Source organism: Rhododendron vialii, chromosome 7a, assembly GCF_030253575.1.
Source record: "Rhododendron vialii isolate Sample 1 chromosome 7a, ASM3025357v1".
Classification (NCBI taxonomy): domain Eukaryota; kingdom Viridiplantae; phylum Streptophyta; class Magnoliopsida; order Ericales; family Ericaceae; genus Rhododendron; species Rhododendron vialii.
The window spans coordinates 14,178,525-14,205,264 of NC_080563.1; the positions used below are offsets into that span (position 1 = coordinate 14,178,525).

At 39.0% G+C, this 26,740-nt stretch overlaps 3 protein-coding genes across 5 annotated transcripts; 1 reads left to right on the forward strand and 2 right to left on the reverse strand.

Annotated features, from left to right (window-relative positions):
* The first annotated feature begins 123 nt into the window (after positions 1–123).
* LOC131332107 (casein kinase II subunit beta-3-like) lies at positions 124–7,023 on the forward strand. 2 transcript variants are annotated; one of them, XM_058366175.1, is made up of 5 exons: positions 124–998; positions 2,987–3,205; positions 4,871–4,980; positions 5,071–5,236; positions 6,406–7,023. In XM_058366175.1, exons 1-5 carry the CDS (start codon positions 740–742, stop codon positions 6,534–6,536), a joined length of 885 nt encoding a protein of 294 aa, XP_058222158.1. In that variant the 5' UTR covers positions 124–739; the 3' UTR covers positions 6,537–7,023. The 2 variants fall into 2 exon arrangements, with proteins under 2 accessions (XP_058222158.1, XP_058222159.1); XM_058366176.1 differs by having other exon boundaries at positions 5,071–5,308; positions 6,359–6,420.
* A 1,466-nt stretch (positions 7,024–8,489) lies between these two features.
* Positions 8,490–11,317, reverse strand: LOC131332109 (large ribosomal subunit protein eL43). 2 transcript variants are annotated; one of them, XM_058366178.1, is made up of 5 exons: positions 11,182–11,317; positions 9,486–9,525; positions 9,139–9,227; positions 8,928–9,010; positions 8,490–8,826 (listed from the first exon to the last, which is right to left on the reverse strand). In XM_058366178.1, exons 1-5 carry the CDS (start codon positions 11,182–11,184, stop codon positions 8,763–8,765), a joined length of 279 nt encoding a protein of 92 aa, XP_058222161.1. In that variant the 5' UTR covers positions 11,185–11,317; the 3' UTR covers positions 8,490–8,762. The 2 variants fall into 2 exon arrangements, with proteins under 2 accessions (XP_058222161.1, XP_058222160.1); XM_058366177.1 differs by lacking the exon at positions 11,182–11,317 and having other exon boundaries at positions 9,486–9,531.
* A 3,158-nt stretch (positions 11,318–14,475) lies between these two features.
* On the reverse strand, positions 14,476–26,134 carry LOC131332110 (SNF2 domain-containing protein CLASSY 4-like). The gene is made up of 4 exons (XM_058366179.1): positions 24,346–26,134; positions 23,530–23,754; positions 17,211–17,369; positions 14,476–16,706 (listed from the first exon to the last, which is right to left on the reverse strand). The coding sequence occupies exons 1-4, from the start codon at positions 25,915–25,917 to the stop codon at positions 14,772–14,774; spliced, it is 3,891 nt and encodes a 1,296-aa protein (XP_058222162.1). The 5' UTR covers positions 25,918–26,134; the 3' UTR covers positions 14,476–14,771.
* Positions 26,135–26,740: the final 606 nt, after the last annotated feature.

Here is a 26,740-nt window from a genome sequence, read left to right on the forward strand (position 1 = left end):
ATTTTTTGATTTTGAAAAATGTTTTGGAAACATGCATGTTAAAAAGTCAGCCCATTATTTAGGTACTACAAGCACTTTTCCTTTGAGAAGACAGCCAAACAGGTTCAGGTGTTTCCCACTTCTTGTTTTTTTGGTTTTTTTTTCCCCTTTTCTTTCTTTAATTTAATTTTAATTATTTTCTCTTTCTTTTCACAATTTCCTAGCCACTCGTTTACACAAAAATAAGGGTATATGGTGACGTGGCAAAGGGCAACCACTCATCCCCCTCCACGTGTCCAAACACCTATGGTAAGAGTCCAAGCAGAACAGACCAAATGTTTTCCCATATCTCCCGCCGGTTAATCGCCAGCCAAACTTCTCCGGTACAAACCGTACATCCTCTCTCGCTCTCTAGGTTTTGTTGATTTGAAGAACATAAAACCAGAGAGAGAGAGAGAGAAACGGTTGGCTCTCTCTCCTCCGTCCTCAACCCACCCTCCAAAACCCTAACTTCAACCTCTCCTATCTCCCTCTCTCTCCATATAAATATAAAAGTATAGCTATATTTACATAATCCGCCTCGAAGCCCTGAATTTGGCCACGCATATACTAGATCTTTTGGGCTAAAATCTAGGGTTCTTTTGGTCTTTTCGTGCCTATTTGTTGGGGAAAGGGCATTGATTTTTCCCCCCGGGGCTGGCAGAAAAAAGGTAAACTGACGGCTCTAGAGAGAGAGAGAGAGAGAGAGAGAGGGGCAAGAATGCACAGAGAGAGAGGAGTCGGTGGCGGTGGTGGATCGAGGTCGGAGAAAGGTCAGGTGGATCGGAAGCGGATCAACGATGCCCTTGACAAGCAGCTGGAGCGATCGTCCCCGTCCACGTCATCTAGGGCTTTGAACAACAACGCCAAAGACAAAGATCGCCTCTTGGCACAGTCTATGTTAGCCGCTGCTAAGCCGCCGCCCGATCGTAGGGACCCTCGCCCTGCGCCTTTAAAGCCCGAAAACAAACGCTCGGATGGTCATTCCTCTCTCTCTCTCTCTCTCTCTCTCTCTCTCTCTCTCTCTCTCTCTATGTATACACATATATATACAGACGAATTTATATGTATGTATATCTGTATGTGGGTATATCTTTGTTTAGGCACCATTCAAGTTACACTGAGAAGGGTCTGATGATGTGGCTTAGATTTTTTTCGAAATCTTGGCTCCTGACTATTTCGTTTGAGTTTCAGTAGGTTGCTAGCATTCAGTTATGCATTTTCGCATCTCTTTCTCGTTCTTCCTACGTGTATACGTGTTTATCAGTGTACATTTTTGTTAGGTCGTAGTCAAGTTCTAAGTTACATAATGCGGTGCGCAGGCGTGGTAGTAAGTTCTAAGTCACATAATGCGGGTGCGCGGGCATGAAAGTGTCTTTCAAAAACCTTCTAAACAACTAAAATTTGTGAGTGCAAGGATTCACAGCGCGAGTATTGAGAGCGCAAGCGAGGGTCTTTTTGAAGGATTATGTGACTAAGGTCAAGTTGCAGTGAGAAGTTTGTTTGTTGATATGTGATCAGTTTTTTGCATTCTTGCTGCGGTTGAAATGTTGGTTCTTAACAATCCGGTTTTGAGTTTTAGTAAATTGCAAGCATTATGTGGTAAGGGCAACTCCTACCACTCACATGATGTTTCTTCAAAAGTCATTTTGATGAAAGAAGGCCAAAGATGAGATCCGAGCCTTTCACTAATGTGAACCTTATTTTTTATAAATTCAAGGACAAGTTAAGAATTTCACCAAATTTGAAGAAAGAAGCTTTTTGGGATAAGCTTGGAATTTTGTAAAAAGGTTAAGGATTGTAGCATGGAGTTCTTTCATCGAAATTTGGTTAAACTGGGTTCGTGGGGTAAGAGAGGAAATTTTCAAAAAGTTTTGATGGAGAAGGAACTTTTGGTGTGCTTTATTGTTGAAAGACTAAGAGTAAGTTGTCTGCAGTTCACACATGGACTTCTGCTCAGAAAGTTTTCAATTCTTGGATTGGCATTATGCTTACTTACTATCACCACAAAAGATGGTTGGCTCTTATTTTGATCAACCCATGTAGGAATATATCTCAAGGCAGCCTTTAGTTTACTTTTATAATCCTCTTCAAAGTTTGACTACGATGTGCTTTAGGTTCATATTTAATCACACGCCATAAACCCACACCTCATGAATTCTGATTCACATTATCACTCCACCAGTTTAGGTGTATCACCTTTTTAAGTTGAAGTTTGATTGTTCTGTTCATGTGAAACATTAAGTGGTTTGCTGGCTTATCACCAGTTTAGACCAAATGTGTTCTTTGTGGAAAATATTATTTCTTGTTATGTGTTCTCTTTGTTGTTTTTTTCTAATCTATTAAGGCTGGGTTCCAGAAACAAAAAAAGAACTTATTTTTTGTTGAATAAGAAGGGTTGTTCCGGAAAATAAGAAGGATGGTAATTATTTTGGTAGAATTTATATAGGTACCAATGGGCGGCGGGAGGGAAATTGTACCTTACACACCTCGGATGCCGTTGATTTCCGCGTAAGCCCCCTTGGTTTTTTTTTTTAGAATTTTTGGACGGCTCGGATCGGCCGTCCGGTGGCCGGAGACGGCCCGGCGCGGCCGCCGGTACAATTTCCCTCCGCCGGCGCCCATTATCATAGCAACAGTCTTTTTTTTTTACAAGGCAACTTCAAGCTCAAAAATCATGTGTTTACGCAAATAATTTTCCTATCATTATGGATCTTGTTTGATAAATCTCATTGAGATCTTTAATACGGTGCAAAAAAAAATTGAATTTTTTTTTTCATTTACATTATTTTTGAGTTTGAAAATGTGAAAGGAACTTTTTATTTGTGTTTTGTGGAATGACCCTTCTTATTTTTGAATGAGAAGTGGCAAAATAAGTACTTATTTTTTAAGAAGGTTTCCGGAATGGGGCCTAAATATTAGTTGTTTTCATGTTCACTGACAGACATCCAATTTGAATTAATTGCAGAGGAATCTGAAACGGACAGTGAGGAGTCAGATGTTAGTGGTTCTGAGGGGGATGATACTTCGTGGATCGCATGGTTCTGTAATTTGCGTGGGAATGAGTTTTTTAGTGAAGTTGATGATGATTACATCCAGGATGATTTTAACCTCTGTGGGTTAAGCAGTCAAGTTCCTTATTATGATTATGCACTCGATTTGATTCTGGATGTCGAATCTTCTCATGGTAAGCTTAAGTTTATAAAATCATTTCATGCTTTTCATGCAAGTAGCATTGTTATGCTACTGAGTTTTTCGTGTTACTTTTTGTTTTGAAACCCGTCTATGGTACTTTTTATTGTCTGTATGTTCTAAAGTCTCACACTAAAATCTGGAATTGAAAAGATCAGATGCGTGCTTAAACGGAGGAATCTGCATTAAAAATACACTATTCTTTTTCGTAACAATAAATAGAAAAGACGGATTGCTTTCCTGACTAACTTGGAGGCAGCTAATAGGGGGTGGCCAATTCTTTGGCCTAGAAGGCAGTGCAAGGGGCAGGACCGTCCGTGTAGTTGGGAGATCTGTGTCCATCTTGGTTTTGTCTTACGCAAAACTGACTATTTGATTGGATGTTGCCTCTTTTTTTGCACAGTCAATAAAATTTTATTATCTTCAGAGAGAAAACAACCACACCCCCACCCCCCCCCCGAAACCATTTCATGGAAAACAAGTTCATAAAAATGTTTGATTAGAATGTCTCCCTATCAGGCATGTCGTGGAAGTATAACGCTCCTCCTATCTCTAACCATAAGCCTTGCATGCTTCACAAAATTTGGCCTACAGTTCAAAGATCTGTGGACCTGTGGTGATTAGTTGCATCCTCACCATTTTAAGCTTGATGGCAAGTGCGTTTTTTTTTTTTTGTGATCATACGGTGTAAATTTCTTTTGCATTTCTTCTCCCATTTGTTTGTCAGGAGTAGCCTTATCACCAGTTTCACAATGTTCATCTACACTGTTTTGTTCACAGTATAATGGTTCCTTGCAAGATAGCAACATCTGTGTTCACTATGAATAATGACAGATTTGTTTATTGCATGCCCAAAGAGCGCAATGCACTTGTTCGAAGATTTGGCTACTGGTTTTACTTTTTCTTCTTGGTTTTGTATATCCATAAAAGAAGGAAAGGAAGAATAAATAAATAAAAACAGGAGAGGGAGAATTTACAAAAATAGAAAATTTAAGATAGGGCAGCCTCTATGATTCATGCTTGTTTCGAGGTGACACGTTAGATAAATTAGCCTAAAGTTAGTGTTCTGCAAATTTTATAATGTTTATGTTCTTTTCAGTTGAGTGGAAAAAGTTCCTCCCGTGAATATAGGACACTATGGACGAATATATAACCATCCGTCTCTCATAGTTTTCATATATCATTTTCCATGTTTTCATTGCAACTTTGTTTTTTCTAGGTCAGGAAAAACCTTAATGATCAAAACTACCCCTCATATCTTTAGTAGTGCTGTTGGAATCAGGGCAGTTTAGATCCCTCAGGAGAGCACTCCCCTCATATCTTCTTCCCCTTTTGTATGCAGGTCTTACCACCACCACACACACACACACACAGAGGATCTTTTAGACCGACAAATTATTGGGGCTTATAGGTGGGTATCATGTCATCCTAAAAACTTCGATGCAGCCAAAAGCAAGATTTATTCTCAGCCAGTTGTCTAAGTTTTGTTTGGTTTTTGTTTTTTTTATGTCGTGAGTGAAATCTAATCTCCTTTATTCCTTTTGGTAATTTGATGTATCTTTTATGAACGCAAGTCTTTAAATCTTATGTAGATGTCAGACTTAATTATTCCTTCTGTCGTTGGATCTTTGAATGAAATTTGATTGGCTGGAATGCGTAGGTGATTCATTTACAGAGGAACAGAATGAATTAGTTGAATCAGCAGCAGAGATGCTCTATGGTCTAATTCACGTTCGATACATACTGACAACCAAAGGAATGGCTGCTATGGTGGGATCCCTTCTATAATTTCACGATTTTGTTTTCGTAGTTTTATGCTTCAATTAGATGTTTTAAGTCCATTGGTTAAATTTCTGACAGCTAGAGAAGTACAAAAATGCCGAGTTTGGGCGATGCCCGAGAGTTTATTGCTGTGGGCAACCCTGCCTTCCTGTTGGTCAATCAGACATTCCTCGGCAAAGTACCATAAAAATCTATTGTCCCAAGTGTGAAGATATCTACAGTCCCCGATCTAGGTTCCAAAACAGTATCCTTTATATAAATTATGCACAGGTTGTCAAGGTACTGCTGACACGTGGGAGTTGTTTGAAATGTGCTGGTTGTTAATCTTTTCTTGAGCTCTTGTACTCTTTTACTCTGTCCGTTTTACAATTTTATTCTCTTTTAAATGGGACAAGGCATTTTAACGTGCTCAAATTCAAATTAGAAGGTATTTATTTTTAACACTATTAGATTGTTAATCACCAACTCATCTAAAAGCTTAAGCTGTTAGAGAGAGGGGCAACTTTATTACTTATACCTTCAACATGCCCCCTCACGTGTAGCCAGACTCTCCTTTATAAGCGGGCTAAACACGTGTAAATATTTTAACATTAGGTAGGTGGTGAGGTTCGAACACTGGATCTATTACCTGCTCTGATACCATATTAAATTGTTAACCACCAACTCATCTAAAAGCTTAAGTTGTTAGAGAGAGGGGCAACTTTATTACTTATACCTTCAACAAACACTGCCCCTCGTATTAAATGACTCATAACCGATCAGTAGAGAGAAATCTGAAAAGAAATTGTTTACACTTTGAATTTCCAAACTGGAATTGCACTTTGGGACATCCCATTGTGGAAACAGAGACGCGCAAAATGGGACATTTTCTGGATTTATTGGGTACATATGAGCACAATTGATGAAGTAATATTTACTGGCTTCCCTTATGATTGGTTGGTAGCAGTAATTTGGAGAAAAAGTGTTTGAAAGGTTCACTTATTAAGTGGAAAGCGCACTCAGTTTAGCTCTTTTGATAGGGACAAGGTTATTAACCATAGTAAATTTAGCAAATTTTTATATCATAATTACTTCGTGGAATATAGTTTGTACTTGCTTTTATCTCAACATGGGTAAATATGAAACCTATTGCTGTCTTGTTGCCAAATTACTTCCCAGCAGTGGTTTGTACTTTTTTCTCAACACGGGCTGTTTATGTATCATTCTGATGTCTTGTGTGGTCTATGACTCTATCTAATGTCTGCTACTGGATAGTTCAAACACATTGAACCAATGATTTGTCTTCCATATAAAGTGTTATCACTTATCAGTCTCTTAAGACTCAACAATATCAAGCTCATGACCGACAGTTTTCACCGCTTTCCAGAGTTTTACTTTCCGTACTCCAGTCATTGTTTCTCTAACTGTACCTAGACATTGATGGAGCCTATTTTGGAACTACATTTGCTCACCTGTTTCTGATGACTTATGGGCACCTCAACCCACAAAAGGCGTCACAAAGCTATGTTCCAAGAGTATTTGGTTTCAAACTGCACAAGCCATGATTCTGGAGTTCCCAGCTGGCTTTGGGGCTGAATTTCCTGGCTGCTGATCGGGTGGAAGTTCCTTTCATAGCATGTACGTTACTAATTCTCTTCATTTTGGGAATTAGTGATTTTGACAAAGCAGAGTTCAGAGGTTCCCCAACCTATCACAAACTAGGTTCCTCTTTTAAATATGGAAAGTATCCGAGGGAAAAGGCTAAGTTGCCTCTTTTATCTTTTTATTTTACATTTTTTTGTTGGTCTAATGTGTATTTTATAACCTCGTTGTAGTTTCTATTGCCGCTACATTTGGATCAATGGCAGTTTAATGTAGCCGCTCAATTTCCATGGATGTGTTGCGCTTTCGTAGGTGTGTCAACTTGTATTCTTGATTTAAATTTTTTTTTTATGAATAGTGTCACCATTTCCAGTTCCAGATCAACAACTTTGTTGTAATTCATAAGTTTCAGAATTCAGGAATATATTGACAGTTTGGCTGAATCTTAAATTCATGTGGTGCATGTAAAACCTCTTTTTTCTGCGGTATAAGTTTACCTCGGATGAGAAATTTCGCTATTACTTCATCTTAGCATCAGGAGAAGAGGTTTGCCTTATCTGCATAACCATGTCATCTTCTTCTTGGTTTTCTCGTCAATTATAGTATGATTTTTTTGCTTCAATGTTATTCAGATTAAGAATTTTGTTAATCAGAGTATTAAGAGAATGGTTTAGCTGTTATTGTGTCTCCGTATCCTCCTATTAATGGCTATGGGTGGTTTTGGATTTTTGTGGAACTATTTTTTTTTTTTTCAAATGGATGCTGGTATCCTATTAATGGCTATGGGGAAGACATTTGTTGAGTATTTTTTTTTTCATATGGATTTTGTATGGACATTTGTTTTGGCTCCCATTCATGGTGTTTGAAACATATGTGATATGGGAAGGGGTTTTCATTCTTGAGCATTCTTTGGCATCATTCCAGTTCTATCCCTTTCTCATGTATGTTTTTTGGAAGTTGCTAACTCGTACATCTGTGGGTATGAATTGTGTATGATGTTTTAACTTTATTTGGCATTACTAGCCCTTCAACCACTGCCCAATAGATTGTTACTCCTATTAGCAGGATCGTGTGTTCTCTCGCTCCGAACTGTCCTTTGTGTGATACGCAGAGATTAAAATGTGTCACATCTTTACTCTTGTTTCGTTTTCTTTGCACCAAAATCTGTATGAAATTACAAAATTATCTGCTTCATTGGCGAATTAGATACATTTTCTTTAGATGTCTGCAGTGACTAACTTTTCAACTTTTTATTATCACCAAATTGTGGCATGCATCCTGTATGCAACATCGTGACGTTTAGTTAGTTCTTATCATCTTAACACAACGTGAATCTACTATGTACGTGCACATATAGAGAAACGTTTAGTTCGAAACATTTGAACAAGGATCTGCTATATATATATCTCTGTGTGTGTGTGTGTGCATACAAAGAACGTAGGAGGAAAGGAGAAGAATTCCATTTTCCTGCAAGTAAGTTGCATCAGAATCTGAACTTCAAATTGGACAAGAACACATTGGCCTCTCCCGTCATTTTCAATCCCATCTCCACCTGCCCATCAAAATTTCCAAATAACCGCAATGTATAAAATCCCCTACAACAAACCAACAAAAATAGACACCCTTGTACTTTTAAAACGCCATCTTGCCTTTTACCATCCTCACTAACAGTTGCTCGCCATTAAAAGATAATGTTAAAGACGCCATATCTGTCAGCTTCCGAGTTCGAGTTCATTGGCGGTTCATATTTCTTTGTTAAAACAGTGGACTAATCACAACAGTAGTGATGATTATGCATATGCTGATACCCTGGGATAATTTGGAAACCACATAAACAAAATATCTCTTCCATCTGCCAATCTCGTTAGATTTTCACCTTCAAGAGAAGATGACAGAACCCTATAACACAATCCACATTAATCCAAGGCAATATATATGTCATAGAATAAACCTTGTCAAATCAGACAATTCTAATTTAATGGAGTGTAAAAGGGAAATTCAAATGGTTCTGAAGCCAACCACAACACTTAGTAACAATAGAAAAACTGCAATTATCTCAAACAAAACATAATTCCAACAATTTCCACAGCTTTTCACTAAACTGGATGGAACATCAAAAACTTGAACGACAATGGAACATCAAGACTATCTTTCTCCTCAGTCAACATTGAAAAAGCTAATGCCAGAGCTCAACTCTCAGTCTGTTCCCGCAGCCTCCTGATTGTGCTTCGGACTGTCACAGCACTAGCGGTGCTATAGCAAAAATAAAACAAAAAGGCATTAGTTCCCAATAACGAAAACAGAGGGAAAATTAGTTCAGGTAAGTAAAAGCAAAAGAAAGAAAAGAAAATTACTTCAATGTATATGCACCGCCTGCTTTGACTTTGCCGCAATCCTTGCAGCCCCAAATCCCCACTGCCTTTCTCTTCACAGCATACTGCAGACAGTTGACTATTTGATTAGCACCACCACACTTCAAACCAAAGGACATGCATATAACAAAAAAAAACAGCAGCAATGGCAGTAATATAATGAATCAGTTGATGTGACTCAGAATAGACATACCTTCCCACAGAACTCGCAGAAGTATTTGCTGTGTTGACTAACCTCCATCTTCTTGATCTGCTTTCGCAAACTAGCCCCATAACGGGTACCTATACAATTAATGAGAAATAGGAAAACTCAGTATGACACCATGAAAGGAAGCACCAAAAGTGAGAGGAAATTGAAAATGACATATAAAGGCATACTGTTACCCTACAAAAAAAAAAAACATAGAACTGTGATGACATTACAAGAATCCAAGAGCAAATTAGAGTTGCAAACTTGCAGTAACTTGATTATTTTAAATCATGATAAATGGAGCATAAAATTTTCCAAGCAAAGACTTAGAGCAATCTATGATCACTTACCGTACTTCCCAACAATACCAGCCTTCTTTGTTCGCTTAGTCTGCATAAAAGAAATCCATTCGTAAGAGCATCCACATTGTAATAAGCAAATTGATATGGATAAACAAACTTAACAACAATGCTAAAAAAATACCTCACATTGTAATAATTAAAGTTACAAGTCTTTTAGCAAATAACCAAATTCTACCCATTCCATAACCAAACTTAACAACTTTTACCAATAACCAAAACTCAATAATCAAACCCAATAATCAAATTCAAAACTAAAAAACACCCCACATTAAAATCGTCTCATCGAGAAGAATAATTTGGTGTGGTCGGGTGCGTGATTAGAACTCCTCTGTAATTGGACATAGGTGCATTGCGTATTGTGGGGGTTTTTTTTTATAGGAATGCAAAAATAACCAATGTGGAGGTAAAGTTTGTTAAGTTTGATTATGCACTAAATGGATAATCAAATGCTGACGTGGCACATTTTGGTTATTGATTTTGATTATTCCCATTACGGATGCTCTAAGAGGTTAACCACACACAAAAACCCAATAAATTATACAAGGAACTTTGGAGCTGCTACCATCATGAAAAGCAGTCAATGACATCCTAGCATGAAACAATTCACACTAGCAACACAAAGATTTTTACCAGTAAAGAAAGAGAATCTTCTACGTGAGAAAAAAGAACGAAATAATGAAGATTTAGAAAGAACAGTGCAAAATACTGGAAAACTCCACACAAACATGTATGGATTAGAAAATTATGACTGCATGCAAGCTTATTACTTTTCATCATGTAAAAACGGGGAAGATAGGACACCTAAGAAATACATAGTTTATTTCACTCATTCACACAATGATTTCACAACCTGGAAAAAAAAAATGGTTTCAACTCCTTTTAGTTGATTTCACACGTGCAGAAAGAAATTTTCGATATTTTCTCTAGGGACAATAAACTGCATACAACTAGAAACTTGCAATATCAGCACCTTTATAAAGTTCAAACAGACAAACAATTTCATGACGTTTGTTCAGGTTGCAGACATCACATGTTCATGAAATGGTACCACTGACTACCACAGCAGGTGCATATTGTAAATTTGCAAGTACAACTAATATCTCAGTATCTCACAGCAACTCTTTCTCCCGCTCCCAACATCAGAACACAATTTACTCATCTCTTGGTTCGAACAACTTACAAATTTAATTCTTATCACCAATCAGGAAAAAAAAACCAGTTGATTTCTTCACAGTGGACTTTACACGAAACAAGTCACCAAAATGTCCAAAACGAAGAGACCTCCCCCGTCCCCGTAGCCCCAATCATAAACCAAAAAGGAAAGCCAACAGAAAAGGCACGAGTTCAAATCCCACTTGGCTTAGAAGTGGAATTCTCTAGTGAACAAAAGCTTCATTTGCCAGACAAATCTCTCCGACAAATCACGTTTTAATACACTTAAATATTCACTTCAAAAATACAACTAGAATACTCCTCTCCATCTTCCAATTGCTATACCACGTCGAACCAGTAAACGAAAAAACTAAAAAGGAAGTTCATTTTCTTATGGACTTTCTGATCAAACAAATCACAGTCGTCAAACTTTTGCTATCAATCTATAAGGATATTCAAGGATATCCACATACACATCTACGCACGCAGAAATCCAGAGAGAGAGAGAGAGAGAGAGAGAGAGAGAGAGTACCATGTTGATCTGGCAATGGAAGCTGCAGCGGCTGGCGGAGGGAGACTACGATGAAACCCTAAATTTGCTTCGTCGGGGGCTTTTATAGAGAATAGTTCGGGTCGGGTTTGGTTCGTTAAGGAGACATGGTCCGGATGCAACCGGGCAATGATGAAGACTAAAGTAATTATTCCATCCATCCTCCCGTCCGCAAAACGGAAACTTAAAAAAATAGATAATACAATTTTTGCAAGAAAAATTCGAAATTTTTTTAGCAACTTACTAAATATCAATGAGTTCTTTTAATTTGTAAAAAAAGATTGAATTTTTTATTTAAAAAATGTATTATTCTTAAGTTGTCGTTTTGAAGACCGAACAAATAATTTGAGATGGAAAGAGTATAATTTTATTGAAACAAATCAAACTTTTTTGTGGAAAGTTACTAAATATAGATGAGTTCTTCTAATTTATAGATATAATTTTGAACATTTTTTTGAAATGTATTTATTTTAAGTTTTCGTTACGTGGACCAGACGTTATTCGGAACGGAGTGAGTAATCAACCGTTGAAAGCTAACTCTTCTCTACATAGAGGAGTAATATTTTTTTATTGTATTGCTATTCCTTCAGAGTGAGTTTTTTTCCTTTCAAATAAATAATAAAGGAAATAATTTTTACACTCTATTTTTCCTTATGAACACCGCCAAAATTTCTCTTCTCATGTGCATTGAAAATTGTGTAGCGTGTAATTTTTTTTTTTTTTGAAGTATTACAACTGTAGAAGACACATTGTTTAGTGCATTTATGAAAAGAATAGAGTGCAAAAAATATCTTTTTAGCGTGATTGGCTTAATTAAACATGTGATGTTTCTTTTTGAACACGATTTTCTTTGCATAAATGCATTACCTAGAGCCAAATGTAAAAGGTTGGCTATAGGAGCCATGGCATTTCGCACATTTCAAAAAGTCACCAAATTTGTACTACTTTCTAAATGTAGATATAGATTCTCAAAATCTATTGATGATGGTTTATACGACCACAATTAGTTTTCTTAAAAACAAGAATAACAAAATATGTTCCTAGAATCTTTCCTAAATCCCCACATAGTTCTATATGCAAAATAAAATAAAATAAAATGGGCCAGGGACTTTTTGCTAATGTACATTGCTAAGGAAATTACTGTAAAATAAGCTAAAACTCAAGCATCGATAAATTCGGAGATTTAAAAATACGTTGAGTTTCCTACTGATGCAACGGTTAATTGGCGTGTCAAGAAACCATTGGTCTTATTTTTATTTATTTTTGATAAGTACTACTTCTTTATATTCAAGCTCAAACCAAAAACCAAAAGCCCAGGAACAACTCCTGGCTTTACAACATGTTCAGTTGTTCTCACACCTGGACAAAAGCAATGGAGCTCAAAAAAGATACAACAGACCTTACAAAAACAGCAGAGTACAACCAACCTATACACTAACAAGAATAGCAGACAACTCAAAACAATACTACTAACATTTACTCTCTCTTTTTTTAATAACAGGATGTCCGGACTAGATTGCGCGCACCTCGATTATTTCCGGGGTCCTGAAATTAACAACCGGGCAAAACCCTCCAGTGGCCCAAGGTTTGGAATGTTTGAGAACACAACAACATTTACACATGGTACAATTTACAATTTTTTTGAACAGGTTTTTTTTTATATTAATCTTGAAATTGTTACAAGACTCATAAGAGGAAGAAAATAACACCTTGTTCGGAAGAACAATTAGTCCAATCCAAGACCCAATACCTAAATTGACAAGAAGCCAATTCAAAACCACCCAATGGGACGAAGCTCCCCTAAGGCCGAAGCCCAATCTCCGTCTAAAAACCCTGATCAATATAATTAAGAGCAAAAGGCCAAAAATGCCCAAATCAAACAATAACGCACATCAATGGGCCAAACCCAAGAGGAGCCAAACCTGGCCCAAACCCCAAACCTAACCCTAAACCTAGCCAAAACACAGCCACCAGACGCCATAGCCCAAAACACTGCCTACCACCGTACCCAAGCAAACAATCACCACCTGAAACCCGAAATAGGCCGCAATCAAAACCACCAGATCCGTAGCCGATGACCAGCGCCGATGCCAACCAAAATGGCCAAAAAACAGCAACTCGAAATCACCCTTTGAAGTTTTGAGCACCACTGAAAACAGTAAGCCCAGATCAAATCGGCCACACCAGCGCACCGCCGCAATGCCAGGAGACCACCGTGAGCCAGCCATGCATCGCTAGCCCCAAATTGCCCATAGAGCTTTGTTTTACATGTTAAGACTGAATTTTTTTTTGAATGTCACGAAGTTATGTTATGGTCTCTTCCTCTGAATGCCAGCCCCATAACGTTATGCAGAGAGATACGACGATTGTAATCCCTCGCTTTTGGTAGAGCCGGATCGCATATACTGCCAATTACATTTCCTCTCGACCAAGGGATGGCTGCCTTCATTTGAAATTCCAATATTGCATCTTTTCTAGATGGACAAATATACAAGTATGGTTGCTATTGCTGAACTCGCTCTTGTTCATATAGTCAACCACTCTCTCCTGATGATTGTCATTCAAAACAAGCAAAAGGAATAATGGGTGCGCCTCTGTGTGTGTGTGTGTGTGTGTGTGTGAGAGAGAGAGAGAGCAATAGTTGCCATGAGATCTAATCCAGACCGAACCGTCCTATTTGGTTCAAGAAAACCGTCCGAACCGCAAAACTGATCCGATCCAGACCGAACCGTCCTATTTGGTTCGGTTCTGCAGTTCTATGCTCAGGTTATGGTTCCAAAAAAATAAAAACCATTGATTTTGGTTTGGTTACTGATTCTCAATTAATGAACTGTGGTTAGAACCGAACCGAACCGGACCGTTTAAAACCAAGATAAATATAGAAATACATATGTGTGTGTAATTAAATATTTATTTGAATTTGGTAGGTTAATCTTTTCCTTGCTAAACTTAATTTATTAAGAGATGAAATCTCATTTGTTTGGAAAGTTTTTATTTTCTTCCTTCCTTTCTATTCCACATATTATCTTTCTATTTTTTTAATTTTATGAGTTTATATTTTGTGAATAAGTGTTTGGATGCTTATTGGATAGAACCGAAACCGAACAAAAACCGAACCAGTCTTGCGATTTGGTTCTGGTTAGGTTCCATGCATATATTGGTTAGGTTTTAGTTCCCAATTTTCTAGAACCGTTTAAAATGGTCTAGTTACTGATTTTTTAGAGAACCGGACCAATCCGGACCGTGTGCACCCCTAGTGAGATCCAGAGAACATTATTGACAAGCAAAGAATGATGTTTTCATATTAGAAGTTTCAATATTCCCAGAAAAACTTCATCTATGAACATGCTCCAAATCCTTGTAAAATCTATAAATCATAGTGTTATTCACAAGATATCATCAAAAAATTCTTACAAAGAATCACCCATTTGCGATAGAGAGATGTAAGAAATGCTCAACCGTTGTAAACCGCACCGATTTCTGCATCAGTGCCATAAATTTCAGGCTTCAAAACACCACCTATGCAGATTATCAATAACCCCGAAACAGAATGCTGGGATATTTCTCAGAAACTAACCACAAGTGTGGATCAAATTGGATTCTTCCGGTTGGTTGAGTATTTTCTCAAACATATAGCTGATCTTCTCATGCTGAACCATCTCTTCCAGTATCTTATCATCATTGACTGCACGTGAGATGGTTTCCTTCCTATGAAGTTTTCCATCCGCAGAAGAGAATACCAACTCAGATAACCTGTCCTTCTCGGCCTGCCTTGCACACTTCTCACCCTCCATTGTTCCTGACGTGATCAAACGGTAGATATACACCACTTTCTTCTGCCCTATCCTGTATGCACGGCTTATGGCTTGCCTTTCCACCGAGGGGTTCCATAAAACATCAAGCAAGACTACTCTTGATGCCCCAACCAGACTTATGCCTTCAGAGCAAGCCCTTATTGATGCCAGAAGTACCTGAACCTGACTATCCGGATCATTCAGCAAAGAAATCGACGACTGGCGATGTCTTGCCTCAATCTTCCCGTCCATATACAACAAATCTTTTCCTTCTGTCCAACCAAAACTCGATTTCAACTGCTCTCTGATGATAGTCAGTGGTTCAATGAACTGGCTGAAGACCAAAACCTTTTCTTTCACCGCCATACTAAGGCGGATTAGTTCCATTAGAAAATTGGTCTTCACACCGGCTTTAGAATCAAACCGAAGCGTTTCTAGCTCGTTTGTATCAATGGAGAGCCCTTCTTCATCAGATAAGGCATGTCCTAGCAAGAGGGAAGGGTGGACAGAAATCAAAGATGCTAGGTGGTCCCGATTGAATACGTTGGGCCGACCTTGAATAACTCCAATTAGAGTTTTCTGAAACTCAGTTGGATTTAAGAAGACCATAGCATCCCTCAACCCTGGCAGATTCTCCTTAAGTATCATACCTTTATGCACATGCACAAAAGGGTCAATCAGGGCTCTGAGTTCGTTGAGTTTATCACCCGCATCCTTTCCAATTGATTTGGTCAGAGAAGCCCATTTCCCTCTACCTTTCCTCCCCTCCCTCCCTCTATTCCTTCGGGAATCTCCCTTAATTCCGGTGACAATTCTGTCACAAAACTTCGGTCTAACTAGACAGAGCGTGTTAAAGAGTTCATCGAAGTTATTCTGAAATGGAGTCCCAGATAAGAGGATTCGCCTTTGGGTTTCCACTCCCGAAAGGGCTCGCCACATTAAGCTTTGGTCATTGCGAGGAGTGTGGCCCTCGTCAAGTACCAAAAGCCCTGGAAGTTCGAGAAGCATTTTCCTAACCATCTCAGCTTCGGCATATCGTTTAAATTTTCTTTTCGTTTTACTACCTCCTTCGTCATTTGTGGAAACAATTCCATCTTCAGCAAGCTTCTCAAATAGCCTATAGCTAATCCCCAGGACACTCTGACCCTTTCTCCATGAATACAATTTCACCAGACGAACTGAATTCATATTTTTTCCTTGGCGTCCGGCTTTATTTAGCAGATTTAAGGCTGCTTCATTTTCCCGCCCAGAAAACTCCGGTTGATTCAGATTGTGGAAGGGAATCCCAACCTTCCACTTCTTGAACTCTTCTTCCCATGTGAGAAGCATGCTTCTTGGAGCGACAATTACAGGCCGGCATTCTGGATATAATTTCATGAATGTCTGGAGAAAAACTATGGCAAGACGGGTTTTACCTGTGCCCGGGGCATGGGAGATGATGCATCCGCTTCCACCATCACATGCACTGTTCTTCAATTCTTCAAGGTAAATGCTCCCGCCTATATTCTTCCAAATGAACTCTAAACCTTCCCGCTGATGTGCATACATACTCGTTTTAGTCCCAGGAATTGTGTCCCACACTGTGCCTTCAGCACAAATGTGGCCTTTAGAATTGCATGTAGATGCAGAGTCTTGGAACTGCAGCTTGTCGAAATTGAAATGGTCACTGCTGTTCCAGTAATTCTTGTCCGGCCTTCCCAGCGGATGCTTACTCTGCATGGAAAAAAAAGTTTATACATATAAGCGAAGTGTGTTTTTTTGAAAGAATTCTAGGGAGTTAAGAACTGTGAGCTCAGATTTCTATACTATCGAGGGGAGTTGAAGATTAAAAGCCTGCTCCCCTAGCACTTTCACTTCTATAATTCCCTTCTGCTTCTATAACCAAGTCATTCAATCGAACATGAAGGAGATACAAGAATGCAACATTAGAAAAATCCTCCACTATCCAGATGAAGACTACAAACATAAAGCTGCAATCCCACCACTTTCAAAACCTAGCTGGTGAATAAAAACTGCAACTCAACCAACTAAAAGCCGCAATTCCACTTCAACCAACCAACCAACCTAGCTGGTGCAGTAAAACTGACCGAATTTTTAGGTTGAAATTAAACAATGTACCATCTTATTGAACTCATAGAAAATTCAAACTGAGTTCATTGCCAATACACCACATTTTGCGAGTAACCAAACTTTGAAATGATAAAGCAGACTACTTACAAAAGAAGGCAAAATGTGCTTAATCTCCAACTTCACAAAAGAGCAGAATTTGCATTTAAGGCCAATTTGTTCATCAAGAACAAGCTGATGCTTCCCTTGACGGCAACAGGTTGCTGGATCACTTTCAGTCTCTTCAGTAAAATTATCCTCATTGTCAACCTACAAATCATCAATGGCAATAGTTAAAATTCAAGGCGAAAGTAAAAGAGACACATGTAAGTACGACATGAAGAATGAATGGCAACTAAGAACTTCACAAATGAATAGTCAGTCATGAGATTATGTAGGACTAATAAGATGTTATGGATGGGCCATTCGCATATAAGAACCCAAGAAAGGAGTTTTCTGTGAATCATAAGTTCAAGCAGGTCAATGGCATATAAAGTAGAAGGCTCAAGGAAACCACAGTAAAGAGAGAGAGAGAACAGGGGAAGAAGTAAACACATTCAGGCCTCATAAGAAACAAATTTCACACCATGACCAACATTGCCATCATACTAATTGTACTTAAGAGTGAAAATGCAGATGAAGAAATTTTGCAATGCTGGAGTTGTCACAAAACTGCTGTTTACCCAACTAAGAAAACTAATGACAGTTTAGGACCTTTAGATACACGTCGGTAGCTGACAACAGCTTCAGTCAGCTGCCCTAAAAATATTCAGCACCTCTATTTTGCATGTAAGCACCTAAACCACCAGGGAAAACTAATTTTCTGTCATGAGGGAGAAACTCATAACAGGAAAAAGGGGCCCATGCAAGTTAACTTGCTATGAAGGGTCAAAACATGAAACTGGGAACACAAAAAAAACCCCATGAAAATGTGAAAGAGTATCTTCAAAGTAAGAAAACTACCAACAACGGAAGTAACATGGGGAGAAAAATGGAGACCATGAGAAAGTAAATTTTGAATGAAGGGGTAGAGTACGGAAGAACATCAACATGTCTTTCCCACAAGGAATTCTAGCAGGGAAAGTTCTATAAAAACTGAAGACGTATATGCTGAAATCAATGCCTAATATGACTACACATGACGAGAAATAGCCCATCTAACAAAGTTTCAGGACATTTTCTGTTCAGCAATAAACAGTGGACATACCGGCAAATGATCAGACAAACAGGTGTAGCCCTGGATAACTAGCACTGACAGAAACATATGAGCTAATATTTGAACATAAAAACTCACTTCTTGGAATCAGGGCCTAATTAAGTAATCAGTCACCAACAAGGAAACATACATGATCTTCTCGTGTAGATATTATGAAATCAAGGGTCTCATTAATGTCCGTGGGGGGTAAATTACGATAACAAGGGTCACAGAAGGACAAGGCAAATAAGCCTTCATACTCCACACATTGATATTGTGTTTATACAAGTAATTTTTGGGATATCATAATAAGAAATATCAACTCATGCAATTAGTGTTATGATTGATTTCTCACATTTAAGGCGCAACGACATTGTGTTACCACATTTGAAGGGCTACTTGCATGATATATGTCATGGCCTCGACCCAGGTGAACCCGTCTTTTGTCCCACATCCTGAGCTGGCGATAGAGATCGTGGATATGTTGGAAGGAACAATGCAGAGACCATGCACATGATTGTGGGCTCAAGAGAACATAACAAGGGGTCATTCTATTCTAGGGATGACCAAAGAAATACGACATACTTGTATCTAGTTTAAGCCCTTAGCCAAAACAGGGGAGGGAAAGGGAAGCTTGCCACGACCGCATGCCATGCCTTAGATCCCGCATGCATGTACCCAATTGATGTCATAAGCTAAACTATTACAGAGACGATTTGGGTTGTTGCCATAGACTTGTATTAAGTAAATGGAATATTTTTGGCTCGGTGTGTACGTTTACCAAAAGAGAAACGACAAACGATTATCCAAGAAAGACACATTCCATATTAAGAGACATGTTCCCTGCAAAAATCCAAAACTTACAACTGTCCGGTCTCATGAGGTCACATATTAAAAAGGGACTTATTTAACCATACATGCAACACAAAATTTCTTCAAGGACAAAGAACATGCTTGGGGATTTCCATCCGAGTGTCTCATGGGAGGACATACATGTGAGGTCTGTTATTTTATCTGAGGATTGATGTAACCTTTGAGTGCAAATAAAAGTGAATACTTCTGTAATTCTTTGGGAATTGGTTTGTTCAAAATATGTGCGAAAGCGACCAAGTAGCGGATGACTTGGAAAACAGCAGCTTTGCTTTAGTCCTTATGTTGTCACACTTCAAGCCATGACTAGTGCCATTTTAAGGTTGGCGGGTACAGGAATAAGTATACCTATGCGAGATACTCCCTCCATCCCTTTTTAAGAGTCCATTATTCCATGCCGGAGCAAAAAAAAGAGCACGTTATTCCATTTTGGGTTGTCCCTTAATAAGTGTCCATTTTGTAAAGTTAATGGGCAAAAGTTGATATTTTTTCCATTTTGCCCATAAAAGTAGATACTATTTTGGAAAGTTAGCGGATAAAGTATAATGATAATGCATCCATAGAGGGTAAGTATGAAATGTTACCACTTTAGAGTCTAATGATGATGTCTCCATAAAAAGTTGAATTTACGAAGTGAGACTCTTAAAAAGGGATGGAGGGAGTACAACTTCCACCAATTTCCATTCTCAGAATGAAACTTGAATCATTCAAGACAAAACCGAAGAAATATCTCCACATTAGAAACCTTTTCTAAGCATCAAGGAGTAGAAGGTCTTTCCCATAAATCTTCTATATTTTGTTGAAGCATGATTGCCTTTATGAATTGGTTAGGTTGCATGAAGGAGCGCCTCTTTCTGTCTTGCCACGATGATTGTTGTGGGTATGTCCCAACTCCCAACATCTTTATTAATTTCCGGTGATGCCATTTGTCCCATGGACTTTATTGTTCCTCACTATTTTTTTCTCCCACAAAGCTATAGCAAAACAAAAGTCAACCTCTTTTACACACCACTCCTTACCCCATGGCACAAACTAATGGGTTCCAACTTATATTCTTTCTCCCCCAAACACTGTTTAGGACAAATAAAGTATGTAACGTATTGCACATGTTGGGCTACACTTATAATAGATGACCATAACCTACTCTACCTGTCTTCTCCATGCCATGCGAATGCATTAATCGTCCACCACCTGGCAGAGTCAATAAGTTCTGAAAACACAAAACACAAAACACCTAACAGTTGACCACTATCTCAGAGAAAGGCCTCGTAAAATAGACAAGTTCCATTAGCTGACCGGTGGAGGCAAGAAGTTCGGGATATGTTTGATGCTTCTATCAATCATAGTCGACGTTGTGAAGAATCAAAAAAAAAAAATCATAGTCGACATTGTACATTAACTGTACTTATGCCCTCTCCTGGAAATATGTAGATTGAAGCATGCCCTATCATAGTGGGAATTTATTTCCACTACTTATAAATATACGGTATGTGCAATCAAAGCAACTGAAAGATCAAGAAAATTTCCTAAAATTAGGATGATAGCCAAGTCCAGAAGTGCCTAGATTTCATGACAAAGCACACATATGCTAGCAAGTATATCCATGCAATTAACGCATGCAGAAAACTCAGCACAGAGTACCCTTGCCCTTAAGGCATGCTCATATGCTTGAGTCAACTCACATGGGACGCCTGGCCTAGCTACGGTAGAAGAATTACCGATGAATGTGACGCATGTTAGAAGCCACGAGAAGTTATTAAAAATGCCTTACCATGCTGATTTCAACAAAACTTGTGGCAATGTTATATACTTGTACAAGTCCTATTTTACAACCACATAAACTGCTCTGAAACATGACACTGTCATCATCATCACAACATGATGCATCTCTGGTGGTATCTCTTACATATAGCAAAAGAGTATGTGGTTCAAGCTTCGTTCCCTACAAAGATGAGATGAGGACAAACTTGAGTGAAACTCAAAGCCAGAGAGAGAGAGAGATCAAAATATAGCATTGTTATAGCTAAAGGAGTCTGCTTGTCGTGCTCAAGGAGTCAAAGCAATCAGAAGGGAAATATAGAATATAACAGTTTGTGGTCAAATGCGTAGATCACAATTCACAACCTAAATGAAACCAAACTGAGAATCCAAATGGACATCATTGAAAGATGGAAATTATATAATCTCTAATGAAAGGTGGCAAAGTACTAGATGTTCAGGAATTGCAAGACTGCTGGTGAAACCCATCATATTTGCACATGTACTAGAGCTAATTTTCCTTCTATAGGAGCAAAAGGAAGATGGTGGCATAGAAGAAAAATAAGAGGCAATAGAATGGTCAAAGCCACCATTGACAGAGAGCTTTGTGAGTGGAGAAAGTGAGAACATATTGTAGACATTGTGGAAAGGCATTTAGCCAAGACATAAGAGGTTCGATGACAGTGATTACCAAGTCCATGAACATGTCCCACACTGTGGTGAGTGAAAGTTCATGAACCCAAATGTAAGTTTTTGAACCTGCAATGTATGGTGCATTCTGAAGTCACAAGTGGTGCAGCCCAAGCAGACAATCAGCACAATGCAGTGCTAGGGTGCTGCAATGGTATCAGGGCTAGCATCAACATGAAACAATGGATAGTTCCCACAAGGAGATGTTCTTGGACGAATGGAGACATGCTTGAGGGATTCCCATGTGGAGTCAAGTCAGAACAGATTCAATAAGTGATGTACTTGGGCCGGTTCAAATGGGATGAGTTTGAGGAGCTTGACATAGTTGACTGGGTGCTACACGGGAATGAGCAGCGCTTTACGAGGTGGTGAAGTGTGGTGACCTAGATCTGAAAGCCAAAATTTCTTGAGGTAGGGCAGGAATTATGAGGTGGGGTGAAGTTTCTTACCAAATCCTTAAACCAGTCCCACGTCCTTGGTAAGTGAAAATTCGTGTGCCTTGTGAGATCTAAACCGACACAGTACAATCTGTTTTAAAGAGGTGAGGGTGTCCCAAAGCAGACATTAACGAACAATGCAGGTCTGGGGCATTACAAATATAGCCCATATCAAAGAGACAAAGACGTGGGCTGAGACACGCATCTAAGAGGCACATGGCATCTGTTTCACACACCAAGAAGCATCCAAAGCTAGCACAAGACTGTGAATAAACTCTACCTCCAAGCTTCAAGCAACGAAACCCAAGAATCCCATCAGTGAGTCTAATGTGGACCGAAGGCCATTCCATGACCACAAAAATTCACAATCAAGACAAGCAATTTCCAAGAAGTTTCCTAAAGCAATACTAGCGACATAAACAGTGATCAATATCTTAAAACCACTGGAGACTATCCTTGTGAATAACAGATTGGCCAACAAGTTGAAAAGAGTATCTTAAGGTTGTCTTGGGCATCTGTGGTCTTGGTCATGGACAAAAACATATGACAAGTGGATGGTCTAATGAAATTCCCCAAACTATTAGGCCTCCACAATGCAATTGTTCTACAGCTTCATCAGAGTCAATAATTCAATGTGCCATTTTATAGCCATATGACAGCCACCCGTGGTAGATTTACGGGAGATGAAACTTATTAGTATCTTTAAAAAGTGTTGATAAATTTGATTGGCTGGAATTAAATATTCAATAGATGGTCTTTTTTGGATTGGAATGTCATTAACCCTTACATATAGCATACTCTAACTAAGTTGATCTGAGTTTCATCCTTGCTTCCAATTTGATTCAACAATGTCCTTTTTGTCATTCACCTCCAGGATAAGTAAGGGATTTTTATTCTAGGATCCACTCCAGATATAAACGGGAAAATGACGGCCCATGACGTGTTTTGATAATTAATACCCGCCAAGGACAAGCTAAGAACATTTCTTAATGCTGAAAATGTCCTTGGAGGGTATTAATTATCAAAACACGTCATTGGCCGTCATTTTCCCGATATAAACAGATTCTTTGCACCAACTTATGTATGCATTTATAAGTCACCAAAATCAGTCATTTAAAAACAAGAACTGAGGAAGATAAATATAAAATAGCATAGAACACAAAGCACTGGTCTACATATTGCAATTGCAAGAATACAAATGACTTGAAAGTCATCAAATATTCCATGGAATGTATGTTTACCAGGATATAAAATAAGAAATGGCCGGGGGCTACAACACAAATTGGAAGTTTACATAAAGCATGAGAATAATCACAGAAAGTTGATAGATAACCTAAACACTTACTAACTGCAAAAACAATTGCATAAGAAACAAGATAGGAAACAGAAAAGTACTTTAAATAGACAAAATTCATAGAACTAAGTCAAGCTGGGAAAGCAAACATAATTCCTGTGCCTTTTAACTTTTAATGTGACCTACCATGGAAGAATCTGAGTCACCAATCGCACAAGCTGCAAGAACGAAATCCATCTCTGCAAAAAGTTTATCCGCTTCTGTATCCGAAGGCGATTTCTCTGGAGTAATCAGTTCCTCGTCTAAAAACCTGAACTTGAGTGGTAGTGTTGGTTCCATATCAGGAGCCTTTGAGGAAACCAACTCCTCCACAAGCACATCACCCTTCTGCAAAATGGAATCTGCAAGGATCTTCAACAAACACCGAACATATCTTTCAATTCAAGTTCTTAATATCTAAGACATGTCTGTTAAAAGAGATACTACTACCATTCTTCAGAAAAGAATTTAGGCAGTGTTTGGTAGACTAGAACTAGAATCAAGTTGGAATGGAATAGTCATTCACTTGGAATGTTGATTCCGACAAATACTATGCTAAAAAATGGCAGAAGTGCATTGCAAAAGGAGACAATGAATACCCAATGAATAGCACTTCCATTCCTTTCCAATATCATTCTAGCGAATCAAATACTACGTATGTGTTGGTGTTAGCTTTTGGGAGTGTTTTTACATTTTGGCACCTCTGAAGTTATGGCAGTGTATATGCCACTAACTTCTGTTTATACTTTTGAGTAAAAAAAAACATCTTTTAAAGCTGCTTAAGCCTATTTTGAGAGATATCATTTTCTATGCTTTTGAGTTCCGATTCTTGAAATCAACTTTTGTAAATAGTCAGTTTTGAAAAACGTTACAAACAAATAATTCAAATCTAATAGGTACGAGCTCTAAGCTTTCTAATTTGGTTTATAAAAATGAAATTCAACTAGGCAGAGTAATTTCCACCTTCGCCACAGGTATTGAAGGCCTTCTCTTAGCAGGCCTCCCGACCTTCTCTTTTGCTTTCTCACGAGCTTTCCCCACGGGTTCGCCATCTTTGCAGCAGATATCTTCATCAACGTTGACCGACATTGGAGCAGTAGAATCCCCATGATCGCGCCTTCCCTTACCCGGCGGCCTCCCGACCTTCCCTTTGCTTTTCTCACTCCTATCACTGATCTCGTTTGTGTCCTCATCCTCCCCAGATGAGGAGGATTCGAGATCCTCATCCTCATCGGTAAGAGTAAAAGGGCAACTAACGCCCCCAAGCTCCTCTTTGTTCCCACGTCGCGGCCGCAAACGAAGTCGTTCCGCTACACTTTTTGGCCCTTCACTCTCTTCTTCCTTCCCATCTTGTTCTTCGTCACAACCGACCAAAATATCCAACCCAGAATATCTCTTTCTCTTAAACCCACCAGACCCATCTCTTTCCCCATCAACTAAACTATAATTCTTTTTCCCGAGGGGTCTACCTCTTCCTCGGCTCTCCGTTGATTCCTCCTCTCCATCCCCCTCAACAAACCCACGCTTCCTCACATCATCACCATTCAATTCTCCTCCATCTCCGCGTGATTGCCCTAGAAAAACAACTTCGGGCGATTCCTCTTGTCTCCTCTTGAATCGAACCCTATCTTCTGCCTCTCCTTCCACACCCGATTGCCGCAAAAAGACAACCTCCGGCGATTTTCCCCGACACCTCTTCAATCCGGCTTTAACCCTCTCCTCTCTCCCCATTCCAGCCGCTTTTTCCTTCCCCTTTCCATTCCGAACACCTGGCTCATCATCCTCCTCCGCGAAATCGCTACATGAACTTGAAGCATCCAAATCATCATCACCAGAACCAAGATAATCCTGGTCACTGGAACCCTCGCTTTCCTCCTCACTCTCCGACTCCTCCGAGTCCCCCGGGCCAGAAACCGACTCCGCCGAACCACTGGCGTTGGATTCCGTACTCTCACCCGTCGTCCCCTTCAAACCCTTAGAACCACCATCACAACTTGAACCCGCCGCACCTCGTTCAACTCCAACCTTTGCCTTACTATAATCCACCCGCAAGAATACAACATCATCATCATCATCATCATCATCATCAAACGTTTCAACCACTTTACTGTTTCTCTTCAACTTCTCAGTTCTTATCTTTTTCCTAGACTCACACGTTTTCTCCGATTCAACCCTACCCACATTCCCCTGATTCTCTCTCTCCTCATCAATCAAAACCCCATGATTCTTTTCCATCCGTTCCTTATGAAAAACAGAACCAGAACCCTCCTGAAAACCCACATTCCCAACGTTGGCTTGGAATTGACCTGAATCAGCCACGTACCTGGAATCGCCGCCGTCAGCCGCGGCCCCGTCGCCGGAATCTCCGTATCTGCTCCCTCGATCGCCGGCCGAGGACTCCGGCTCCTTCTGCTTCTCCGCGGCCTTCTGATTCTCCGCGGCCTTCTTCTTCTTCTTCTCCTCGTTGTACTGCTGGAAAAATACTTGTTCTTGGAGCCGAGTTCTCTTCGCCAGAGTCAATTTACTGTAATCCATCTGTAGAGAGATAGAGAGCTCTGTGTCTGTAAAAGTGTGTATATACGTGTGTGTGTGTGTGTGTGTGTATCTACAGAGAGAGGGAGAGAGAGGTCACCGGACTGGGAATTTTCCGGGAAGGAGGAGATTGAAAGCGGCGGCAAGAGAGAGAGAGAGAGAGAGAGAGAGAGAGAGAGAGAGATTACGCAATAAGAATGCAAGGCGCGAAGAAGCATTGATTAACCACCCAACAAAGGAAAAGGAATCGGAAGAGTTTTAGAAGTCTACTGACAAGTGGAATTAGGAAATATAATAGTAAAGGATAGCTAAAAATACTAATAAAGTAGGTCTTAATTAATTAATTCTCTTTTATTTTATATATTAGGCCATATGCTAAGGTTCCGTTCCGGAAAGGAAAATAAATTTTTATTTTTTAAGTAGGCAATTTTAAGCTTAAAAATTATGTGCTTATTCAAATTATTTTCTTATCAATATAGATCTTGTTTGATAGATCTCATTGAGATCTTTAATACGGTGCAAAAAAATTCGAAATTTTAATTTTAATTTTTATTATTTTTGAGTTTGAAAATGTGAAATAAATATTTATTTTTTAAGAAGATGTTCTGGAACGGGCCTAAGTACTTTCCCTTTTATTTTTTTGGGTGCTGGATTCGTTTTCATTAGGCATTGAAGAGTTTAAAATGTGGTGGCCCTTTTGGAAAGAAGAAGCACTTTGACCGTTTTCTTGGTCTTTTTAAAGCTTTTGTTAATTTTAGGTCAATTTTTTTGTTTTTCGATTTGTATTCACGAAAGGAATTTAAAAAGTACAAAATTATAATTTAGA